Source organism: Mizuhopecten yessoensis, unplaced genomic scaffold, assembly GCF_002113885.1.
Source record: "Mizuhopecten yessoensis strain PY_sf001 unplaced genomic scaffold, ASM211388v2 scaffold716351, whole genome shotgun sequence".
Classification (NCBI taxonomy): domain Eukaryota; kingdom Metazoa; phylum Mollusca; class Bivalvia; order Pectinida; family Pectinidae; genus Mizuhopecten; species Mizuhopecten yessoensis.
Window position 1 is genome coordinate 126,680 of NW_018480073.1, and position 12,580 is coordinate 139,259.

The 12,580-nt window shown below is 35.8% G+C and overlaps 1 protein-coding gene across 1 annotated transcript; it reads left to right on the forward strand.

The window, feature by feature from the left end:
- Positions 1-461: 461 nt before the first annotated feature.
- LOC110443555 lies at positions 462-8,393 on the forward strand. The gene is made up of 6 exons (XM_021487832.1): positions 462-538; positions 3,162-3,264; positions 3,795-3,965; positions 4,919-4,985; positions 5,157-5,498; positions 7,902-8,393. Exons 1-6 carry the CDS (start codon positions 462-464, stop codon positions 8,288-8,290), a joined length of 1,149 nt encoding a protein of 382 aa, XP_021343507.1. The 3' UTR covers positions 8,291-8,393.
- Positions 8,394-12,580: the final 4,187 nt, after the last annotated feature.

Sequence of the window (12,580 nt, forward strand, 5' to 3'; positions counted from 1 at the left end):
AAAAAAAGAGTCCTTACCTGAGTGACTTACTTTATTGTTCAACGATACATGTATATGAGTATTGGTATAAAATAGCAGACGTACTTACTGGTAAAGAAAAAACACGGTATCGGAGTGTTGCTTCAACACATTTTCATCCGATATTAGGCAAATTCTCATTCAGTTAATCATTCATGCGGGTAGAATTTGTTTAAATTATAATAGATGAAACGTCGAAATACGTTTGAGATACTGTTAACAAATGTGTGTATTTTGATATGAAAACTATAATAAGGCCTAATAAATGAATCTTTATGTTTCTTATATAGATGCGGGTACAGCCTCTTCACAATAACAAGAACTTACAAACAATAAAAACACTTACGTTAGGCATACAAGGTAAAACTACATTGTACATGCATTATGAACTTAGCAGGTTATTTGATCCACAATTAATCAACTTTAATGAAAAACATTGTATCATGCCGTCACAATTATTTTTCAGGAAAGCTACGTCAGAAATGGAAAAGCCACCTCCCTCCGGGAAGCCTGTTAAAAGGTATATTTGCTTGTCTTAGTAATAAAGCAGTAATGTAATATTTTGATATTCTAAATCAATTAATACACCGAGACATTTCGCTTGCGATACATTGTGTAAATCTTTTAAAATAACTGGGGAATATCATAAAAAAAATTGCAGCTCAACAATGGAAACATAATGATATCAAAACTTTGATATCACTTGAGAAATGAATATTGGAGCTGTTTTTATGAACATTTATTATTTATTTACTGATGTAGTTTGATGAAGAATATGGACACATTGTATGGTTGAAAATATAGGGATATACTCTTTTAAACTAGAGATATGAAGGTCGATGCATTTTATTATGCTTACTAGTGCACTCTCTACCTTGTTCTCAATTTGAATATGTTGATTTTAATTTTACCTAGATGTATATAGCAGGAGTTGTTGTGGAGTATCCGGAGAAACCCTGGTCTTATACTCCTTGTTTTTCCCTATGGTCTCGTGTACATATTTCATTTGTGTTTATTGTGACCTACTTACATCGATTTTGAGTTTGCATAAGTATTTTGTTCGTTCACACACCAGTATTCGCATTTCCCTTATTTTTTTAGAGAGTGGGGAGACGGAATTGGGTAAAATTATTTTGATATCGTCAATTCATGTGATTTCGATGAAACAAATTTAATATGCTACAAAATTGTATGAGAATTACTAAGTTATAATGTTTATCAACATCAATCCTAACTTTGTAACATCATATATATTCCCTGAAAGATAAAGTTATGGTGGCAAAAATGGTATAAACGCGAACAAAACTCTTGCAATGCAAAAACATAAAAAATGTCTTTTGTAGACCATTTCCTAAATTTGACTTCATCCGTACCGCAAACCATACATGTAGACTCAATTAATTAAATTTGCGCTTGAGAAGATGTAGTTTCAATGTTGGTAGCAATTATCAATGGTATATTGATATTCAAAGACAAAATCGCTAATATTGATATGAAGTATTTCAACCAAAATAATAACACCAACATTTATATCGTGGAAGAATTGTTCGTTCCGGATGGCCTGTTATCACGAATCTCTCAGTTGCTTGTACGTTAAATGTGCATGCAAGGCTATCATCACCGGATTTGTGCATGTGTGATATTTGTTTAATAACTCAATATCACAAACTGTTGGATTCAACAACAAAGCGTGTTTTTTTTGTATTCTGATTAGTCAATATTACAATAAAATAGACAATAGACAGGAATGCCTAGCATAAAAATCTAGAATCAATACAAAGAGAGGTAACTCTTGAATGTATATGTACATATACAACAATTAATATTTACATTTGCTCTGCGTCCTTCCATTGCATTGCATTGAGAAGGCAAATGTTGTTGTGAGACTGTAACAACATTTGCTATTGTAACAACTTCAATCTCAACATTTCTATTGTTGACAAACTAACATAAAAAGAGCCCTGTGGGGCTTTATTCAGTTTGTCATTAATAGTAATGTGTGTTATAGGACCATAACAACATTAGATAAACATTCGTTGCTTAAATATCAGAAACTCTATTTCGATTTAATAAGATGTTACTATGCACATACTTTGGTATGTAAAATATGATATTATGCTGACCTGATATATTTAAACTTGTTCTGTGTTTTAAAAGATCTATTCTCTTAACATAACTTCAGAATGTCCTGAATGTGATTTATCTTATTTTGACGACAAAGCGATTATCCTGATACAGGGAAGGTGGGAGACAATTCGAAAGTGAAAGTACAAATTTATGTATATTGGAATAATATTGTAATAATAAAACAATACCATATAGATCACTGAAATTATCGATATAATTCGGTGGTACCTAATATTAACATAACTCATTTTGTCTGTACTTAACTGTATATCTTTCATAATGAGGACAACTGATGGAACATTATTAGTTGGCAACACGGCGGGTATCATCGATGAAGTAGAAGACAATTTCCTATTATTATTCTTTTTCTACACATTTCTTGTTCATATATTTGTTTGGTTTTCAGCATCGAGGTATTCCATGTTTCAAAAGGTCTTACTAGTACTTATTTAATTCACAAAGGGCTTGCCTCTGCTTGGTGAACTGTAAGTCCCCGAGGTTTCAATTACATTGTAGCAGGATATCTTTTTTTGCACGGAAAACATACAATACTCCTACGCGAATAAGTTATCTGCAGCGGCCAAAAAGCAATGTAAATTTGCAACGTGTTTGTAAGGATATTTTTGGCACGTTCCCCCTCCTTTTTTTCATTTTCTACGTACATTCATGTTTCAAAACAAATATAAAAAAAGATACTGAAATGTAAGCATAACCTTAATTAAATCTCAACATCGTTAAAAGTAGGGCAAAATATGACCAAAGCAAGGATTTACATTGAGACCATTGATTAAGAACAAGGAGAATATAACCATGTGTTCCAGAAGTGTAACCGCCTTCTCGTTCATCTGCTTTAAGTCCTTCATGGAAATATGGACATATGGTGCACTGACATTCTTACCTTTTGTTCTGCTGAAGGTAAAAATAAATAGTGCTGGACTATAACCGATGCATGTAATAAGTTGTATTATATTTTAAATCGTGCAAATTTAAGTCCTTTTTTCTGCTCGATTTCCTAGCAAACGTGTGGATGACGGTGAGTCGGATAGCTACTCTGACGAATCCGAAGATAAAATCGAGTCTAAAGATGACATCGAACCAGTTGCAAAGCCAGAAATTAAGGTACAATTGACTAAGCATGTGTTGTAAGTAGACGGTCGCTTAAAACAGAGAGGAAAAAGAGACAGAGACATAGGAAGAGACAGACACAGAGAGACAGAGACAGACACAGACACAGAGAGACAGTACACATGACACTGATATGTGATGTACTCCATGAGACAACTATCACGCTGATTGTTCCCTTCTCTTTAAGATTAACACTGTATACACTGTGTTGCCATTTGTCTTCATTTTAGTCAGTTATACTGATAGATAAAGTAATATATAAATATTGAACGATCGGAATAAGGCAATTAAGAATGTACGGGTCCCAACACAATTTGATCGTCAATTTTTATTTAAACATAGTTTATTGAAAAAAAACCAGGAGGAAATAGTCAAATCGAAAGAATGATATTCAAACCATTAAAGAGATTCTCTATGGGTGGACAAAAAATATTTGTTATATTTCAAACTTTTTTCTAAATCATGTGATGTAATACAGCTCTTTGAAAACTTTTTTTAATATTTCCTTCACCTTTCTTGCTCAGATATTTCCAGGCTTTCAGCCTAACGACGTAACACTGGTAGTCGAGGAAAAACATCTTCATTTAAATAAAGATGTACTCTCATCAGCTTCACCTGTTTTTGAGGCTTGGCTTAAAAAAGAATGGCAACAAGACGAATGCAGTGACGATACAAAAAGGGAGCTGGAGACCCTGGTAAAACATATGATGAGATGGCCACATTTCTCAAATGTCTTCTGCCCATATTTCCTGACAAAGTTACAGGTAATGATGGAACATGTATCTATCTCATTGCTTAACAAAAATAGGTAGGTTTTTGTTAACAGGTTATGTTGTTTCTGTCGACCAGGCTGATAGCTCGTTGCGAAAACCGTCGACCAGATTTGCAGACTTGAATCGTCTGGAGCTAGCTTGATCAACCTTTGGTCCCCTTTTGCTAACACAATACTATCGATACGCGACAAATCGATTATATGCATTGATATAATAGGATGCTTCATCAAGCTTTGTTACGTAACCATGAGTATATTTGACATGTTTGTCAGATTACGCTAAGCTTAAAGCCTAATCTCCTCAATTTGGGTTTTCAAGTGTTACACTCTGTCAATAAAGTAATGAAGGAAATACTATTTTATACATAACATATTTACATGCCAGACACAGTTGTCTGTGCTTGAGGATCCCTGTCCCACTGCAGTTACCTTTATAGTTACCTCCCCTTAACTTCCGTTTGGATATAACTGTAACAGTTTAGCTAGGCCACTCTTGTTAACCAGGTCATGTCTAGCTCAATCAATAAGAGCGACTGTATAAGAATCTGAAGTCCGGGTTTTGAATCAAAGTCATGACACGCTGTTGCTGATTTATTTAAATATATATTTTGTTTAAATCTCTTATTTCTAATAAGAGTTCCACAAATTAAGGTATAACTTTTCAGAAATGACTTATCAAAGCCAAAGTCATGCTCGAATAAACAGTTTCTAATACTGAATTACAGGTTTTGGCAGTTGTACGGGGCTCTTTAATACACGAATACCCATTACTGGGGTAAAGGAAATCCTAAAATGGATCCTGTCTTAACCGTTAAGAATGTTATTTGTTTGGTTTGGTTTGTTTGTGTTTAACGTCCAATTAATAGCCCATTTAAGGACGTATCAGGTTTTGGTGTTGGAGGAAAGCCGGTGTTCACGGAGAAAAACCACCGACGTACCGCCAGTACCTGGCTACTGCACCACGTAGGTCACGAACCCGCGACCCAGAGGTGAAGGGCTAGTGGTAGCAGTTTATCAGACGCCTTAACCACTTGGTATCCGTGTCTCCTAAAAATGTTTCTGTCTCCCATGTTACACACACGAAACATGTAAATATCACTTTTCGTATTCACAGATGAAACAATCGATACAGTGCTCCCCTTAGCAGATGAGTATCAGACAGAAAATTTGATCACAGAATGTGTTGATGTCATCCGACAACGCGTGGAGTCTGTCTACGAGGTAGATATATACATACCGCCATCTCGAATTGTCACCTACCTACTCTGGATTGACAAGTACAACCTTCATACATTGAGAAAAGCGCTTGTGGAACTAACTTCGTACATGAACATCGAAGAAGTAGAAAACGAACCAGTCTACGAAAATTTCGGGCTTCAACTAAAGCTGGAGATGTCTAATGCTAGAGCCAAACTTTTTGCGAGTCTACTTGTGAGCAATGTAACTGAAGCAAAAGGTAAGCTTCTGTAGCTGGGGTTTTTTCTTCTTTTTTTAGTCACTTCATTTATCGAACAACAAGCAATATCAGCGTGTATTAATCTTGTTGGCTCAGTTGATAGTGCATAGGAGGTATAATTGTGAGGAATCCGAAATATCCCTTACCAATTATTATGAATCTAGGTTTCTGGAAATATTTATTCAAAATAGCCTATATTCACATTTGATCACATTTTTGAAATGATGTACAATTAACAATGTCGGTTTTATCTCTTTAGTCTTGACTCGTTCATTTCCCAGCTTTATCACATACTTTTGACATTTATTTCTCTATGCTATTTCAACTTTCCATATCATATATTATTAGTAAATATAGGGTCTTTTTCAAGCAATCAGTAGTTTTTATGTTATATTTCTGAAAATATCAGGAAACACATGGTTTACATTTGAGGTGATTTAATATTAAGTATTAGAATATTATGTAAAATAAAAAAATATATAAGTTTAAAGAAGCATATTTTATGAATAAATAATGGAGCACATTTGACAGTACCCCCAAACATCGCAGAGTGAGATCGACTGATTTGTCATTTGTCTGTCACAGTCCTAATTTCTTGTGCATCAGTGCATTGATGGGGATATTGTTCCACTCATACAAAAAAGACCTTAGATGGCCGAGAGTAGCGGGAGAATTCCGACTCTTCCTTACCCTCTTATCAAGTTCGTCCCAAAGATGTTAACTTAGAGACAATGTGATCTATAGGGCGACCAGTCTAGTGGGTTAATGTTATGGTTTGTTAGAAAGTCAAGACAAACTCTGGGTGCATGGGGCCGGGCATTATCATAGTGGAAAATTCGGAGATGTTTTGCACAAGAGGAACTGCAACCGGACGGAGGATTTTATCCTTCTATCTTACAGTGGTTACACTCCCGGCTACCACAATCAACGGGGACTTTACCCCGTGAGATATCCTTCCCTAGATTATAACCGAGCCACCTCCAAACCTATTCCTCTCAAGAACCCAATAGTCGGCGAAGCGTTCCCCACGACGTCGACCGTCCGGACGAAAAAAAGTGAACCGGGACCGTGAAAAAGACTTGTTTCTATTGCCTCATTGGAAATCGTTTGTGAGCAAACCAAGCCATACGACCCGCGCGACGTGAACGAGTGAGTGGCAGACCAACGTAAGGACGGCGAGCTCGCAGACTAACATCGTGCAATCGGTTCCTTACAGTTTTGGCGTGAAGTTGGCAATATGATTGCCTCCATAAAATTAGCGGTTTCAGTAGGAGTACATATGCGATTATGCCGGTTAGACGGATAGCCCTCTCTCTGAACTTCTGTCAGCCGTATCAGAATTGCAGGAGTTTTAAATTGACAGTAAATAGCGGAAAGCGATATGTATACCTAAAGAGTTTCAAGTGGTATGACAAGATGTGTTGACGAGCTTGTCATCATTATTCTATACGGGTGGGTTTTGTTTTTGTTTTTTTTAATTTGAACTCTTTAACAATGTTGCACGGTACATTACACAGTTGAGTAACTTTAGACACCGGTATGAGTGCACAGTGACTAAGATACTCGTCTGACCGGTTTTTATCTTTTCAGTACTGTATATATAAACATTTTATTCAAGTCTATGTCACAGGAAAATGATACAAATCACTTTAAAAGTCACAAAAGACCGAATCTGGAGGCTTTTTCGCTGCTTCATTGTATACAGTTCCTGAAATATTGCTGCTGTACAGTTGCCCAGGAGAATGAGGAAGAGCTGTATAGCATCGAATGGCCTGGCGAATCGCCCTGAATGAGATTTTTAGATTTACACATGCACATTAACCGTCACCACACACATACACACATATATATATAGGACCAGAAATAACAACGACATAAACCAAAGGTTATTTATGTAATTATGAATTATTAGGACAATGTGAATAAAGGTAGTGAGGAAATCTATTTTGACCTCTACGATAAGCTTTATTTACAAGCTGACGGAAGGGATATGCAACACTATATATAGCTACAGCCTATTACGAAAGTGGTACCTGGAGTTGTGTTAATGTAATTTCTGTTGTAGTATTGTTTAATAATGACTGATTATCTCTTTGTTATATGTTGTGATATGTAATTGATCATATTTTGGTTTTGAGAAAGGAGCGGATTGACTTAAAAATTTGATAAATTCCTTTGTCCGCAGTGTCTTTATTACTACCGTACCTATTTTAAGTACAAACATTTTTTTGTTTTAATCCAGTGTCCATATTGAATTATACTGTCGTTATTACTGATAAGATACATGAAAACAAATCTTATTCTAAATGTCAAGTTAAACAATTTCAACTTGAAGGGTATCAATACCATGTTGAATGTACAAAGATATCTTGCTTATTTTATGGCCATTTCTCTTCGTTACAGAGAGAATATATCGATTTAAAATCCCGCATTCCTCTTATTATTTGACCGAGTGGAGACAGCATGTAGCCAAACTTGTCAAAGCGAGGTTGGAGTTGCCAACATCCGATTACATATCATGGCCGGAAACGACCGCTTACAAAAAGACGCGAGGTTATACCATCATTGAACCGGAAATAAATGAAGAGATTTTTGACTCTTTTGTATGCCTGGATATTTGCGATAGGCTTAAAATTTTGGAAAGCTATGCAAAAGCCATAGAGAGGATAAAATCACTAGGAATAGGAAAGGCACATTTCAAATTGATTTGGTCAACATATTATTTAACTGACATTAATAATGCAAGTGCTTCCATGGAACGACTTTCGCTTGAGATGTGCAAATGCAATTGAAGTCTTCGAATGGGACGTTTTTCGTATGGATAGAAATTGAGTTCAGAAGGTACTTTCTTTTGCATTTGAAATCGTTGCGACAGAAAATGAAAGTTGACTTTTATCATTGAAATAAAGATGAAATTTACAAAATATAATGACCAATGGTGTTCTGTGTGTACAATTTCAGCGAGGCTACACCGGGTCTCGAACCACAGACTTCAGAGTGTACAATTACAGCGGGGCTACACCGGGACTCGAACCAGTCTTCAGAGTGATATAATATCATTCTAACCAAATAAGCTACCTGGTTAGCTGAAGTGTCCTTGCCAAACAGTGCTACGCTAAACACTAGATAAGCATGTAGCAAAGTCGGCAAAGTCATCCGTGACAAATTTCATCGTTCTCTCGTTGTTTTTTTTTAAACATATTAACATGGTGAGCACATGGTAATTGTCGTAATGTTAGTGAGACACATACACAATACTTTTATGTCGGTGTGTTAGTGAGATACATACAAAATACTTTCTATGGCGGCGTGTTAGTGAGATACATACACAATACTTTCTATGTCTGTGTGTTAGTGAGAGACATATACCATACTTTCTATGTCGGTGTGTTAGTGAGACATATACACAATAATGTATATGTCTGTGTGTTGGTGATAGACAAACACAACATTTTCTATGTCGGTGTGTTAGTGAGATGCACAAAAAATAATATCTATTTTTTGTGAGATACACTCTAAATTCTCCTGATGTCGATTTTCAAGAAGAAAAATACACGGAAGGTATGATATGCGTACTCATCTATCTGTAGCTTGAGGTCTAGTAGATTGGATGTGAAGAATCGTTTTCCGGGTCTACGATCCCTGAAACATCCAGATTTTTTAATCGGAAATATAGATAATCATGTTTAAGTGTATAACCACTTGTAACACTAAGATGATATCAACGAACACCTAATGAAAACTTGCACAATTTGAAACCTTTTATTAACTTGTGAACATAGAATATCAAAGAAGAGTGTGTAACTATTAATGGAATTCTCGTGTAGACATTGTAGCGTGCTGGACGTGTGTGTATTTCTCGACGAAGACATTCCCATGTATATTGGCATAGTAACCATCGACTTACGATTGACATTGAATTTCGTAATAGTTATAAAAGATGTCGCATAGTTATTTGCAACACATCGCTTACCATCCTCCATGTACCTTAAACATTGAATTGATCACGCTTGAGCAAGTCAGAAGCGATGACACAGACACATATTTGTTATTGATGGACGGACAAATATTTCGGACGGATGGATGGACGAAGCGACGACTGTACCCTTTCCGAATTCTCTACGCTAAAATCAGACAGATTCATTAACACACGTTGATGTGGCTAGTCTAATAATAGAATAAACAACGCCACTCTGCTATATGTTTTAGCCAAGAGACACAAACAAAACCAAAGACAATACATTCCACTTTGTCTTTGTCCAGAGACTTACGAGTAGGTAAAGCCGCAAAACTTCCATCCGTTGTAATCGAGAGATAAAGGAGAAAAACAGGCAAAGTAGTCTATATTGTCTGTGTGGCACAGGGATATGTCTTTGTCCTACTGTGGCTGATTTGTGCTATTTCGTTATTTCGTCTTTTTCGACCCAAAAGGATGAAAATTGGCAAACCTTAAATCTCGTTGTGTCGTCTTTTCGGGGCGAAAGTACAATAATAAACAAACCTTTATTCCCGTTGTGTTGTCTTTTCGCCCCGAAAGGAGGAAAATTGCAAACCTTAAATCTAGTTGTGTCGTCTTTTCGGAGCGAAAGGACAATTATGAACAAACCTTAATTCTCGTTGTGTCGTCTTTTCTCCCCGAAAGGACGAAAAGAAAAGAAATCACATGCGAAAAGAAGAACAAAAGGCATGCTTATTAGCAACTCCAACGTCTCATCATTTCAGGGTAGAAATTTCGTCTTTTCATTGTTTTGTCTTTTTGCCCCGAAAGGACGATAATTAAGACACCTTATTTATCGGTGTTGTCCCAGGGTCAAGGGGAGGGGGTGGAAGGAATGATAAGTCGCTAAATAGCGTGCATATTTTCGTCTTTTTGCGTGTGATTTCTCGTCTTTTCGTCTTTTGAGGCGTAAAGACAAATGACGTGAAGCTAAAAGACTACACAATGAGAATTAAGGTTTGTTAATGGTGCTATTGTCGCACAAATCAGAAATGACACAAATCAGCCACCGTTGTATACGACTCCTGTTAGAGGTATGGCTATTTGATATGGGATAATATAACAATAGTCCCAAGTCTATTGTTAGATAGTATACAACTCGAAGCAGCTAGAACTGTAACCGAGACTACTTAATAAGTCAGTCATGACAGAATGCATGGTATTTAACATTTGTCGGGGAAATGCTTATACCCTTCGAAGAAGAAAACATGAAATCGCAGATTGTCCGTGGCCCGTGCCCCTCCTATTTCATGATTTTAATCTAAACATATTTAGTACAAATACATATTTGCAAAAGAATTGGACAACAGTTTTTACAGCTTGTTCAGCTTGTTATAGTCCTTTTCTTCAAAATACACGAATATAAACCATTAATCGATAAGGCAATTATTAATTAACGCTATATATATCAATTGTATTATTTATGGAAATAGAAAGGTTTGAGGAAGAAGAGACAGAGAGGATCACGAAGTAAGGCATAGAAAGACAGGAAAGTGTCAGAGTAATAAAAGAGAGATAGCGAGAGAAAGATGATCACATGCAGATAAACCGGTTGCATTTGCTTATATAATTTTGAACCGATTTTACAATTAAGTTTTTTTCATCTATACTGAATTTCGGATCACTATATAGGAATTAATCTTAAGTTAAATGTTAACGAAAATACTTTAACTTTCTTTTTGATAGATTGGGATATTGTGTGTATAATTCATAATTCATGTAATAGCATGCTTTTTGCTCGTCATTCATGTGCATACATGTACATGTACAACCAGTCTCCTGAAACTACTGAACTCTTCAATCTCCCCTGACTTAATAACCCACAATTAAGAATCCAGTGTTTTAGTAGCCTTCCTCGTAACTATAATGTTATCATTCTACTGTACGGAAATCTTGATATGCCAATCGATGCAGTTTTATGAGAATGTTTTTGACCGTGTCCAAATTGTAATATATCTCTTGATTTTATTTAAGTTTTCTACAGTTAAATATGCATTAGTATTATATCCGGGTGAGCTAATAGCGTTTATGATATGCCTTGTTCTACTTAAAGTTTGGTTAAGAGGTGTTAGAAAATGAATCAATCATTATGTAAGTTTGCGATATCATAGGATATTCTACCCTCGGGGGCAGAAGTCGGTGTCAAATCCTCGGTTCTGACCCAAGTTTTAAACCATCGGGTATCATATCCATATCCTACAGACTTGTGCACGTGATAGACTCTAAAAGTAGTTTCCCTTAATGATCAATTTTGCTAAAACGTATTTAATTAAGGCATCACATATTGGAAAGCAATTTTACCCAAACGTTACGTAACAATATGATGAATAATGTCCTTTTCGACATCTAATGCTCATTCGAGCATCCGTGACTAATCAGTGGTTACCGTGGAATGTAAATAGAATTAGTCTCTGTGTTTAAAGTGTTTCAAAACATTTACAAACAGACAACAACGGGTAAGATCCACGATATTTCATGACACCTGTTCAACACACACACAAAAACAGCTACAACGTTACTGCTGAGTCAGTGGGTCAGTTTGTGTTTAAGTTAAATAAACATTTTTCAACGCATTGTTATTACATGATGTATCTCCCTTGATGGTGAATAGTAAGAAAATGAAGGTATAATAAGTTTTAATTGTAACAAGGACAGTTCCAACAAACTGTCCATGTAGTCACAAATGATGAATTGGAAAGAATTTATAATGTAATTTGATACACTTTTATCACATAATGTACTATGTTATCCATTGAATATACCCATGTCATATTTTTCCGCGTATTAACCCATGAAACTCGTCACGAATTTTTCATTTGAGCTCACCAGAGGCTTGCTAAATTGAAAATTCTTAGACTCGTTTCATAAATCTCATATGAAATGGAAAATCATGTAAGATCCTATATATATTTATACAATGTATACTAATTTGCAGTAAAAACAGACATTTTGAGGAACTGTGGTTATCTCCTTGACGTACACCCATAAATGTGACAATCGATCATAGACAATGACGGACATGAAAATGAAAATGAAACGCAATACACACATCTACATAACATACGGAGCTGATAATTTGTAACAG

Excerpts from the sequence above, each read along its gene's own strand:
- LOC110443555 (XM_021487832.1), top strand. The coding sequence starts at position 462 with ATGCCGTCACAATTATTTTTCAGGAAAGCTACGTCAGAAATGGAAAAG. Across the intron at positions 3,966-4,918 it reads AAAGGGAGCTGGAGACCCTG|GACGTATCAGGTTTTGGTGT; the intron begins GTAAAACATATG and ends AGCCCATTTAAG. Across the intron at positions 4,986-5,156 it reads AAACCACCGACGTACCGCCA|ATGAAACAATCGATACAGTG; the intron begins GTACCTGGCTAC and ends TCGTATTCACAG.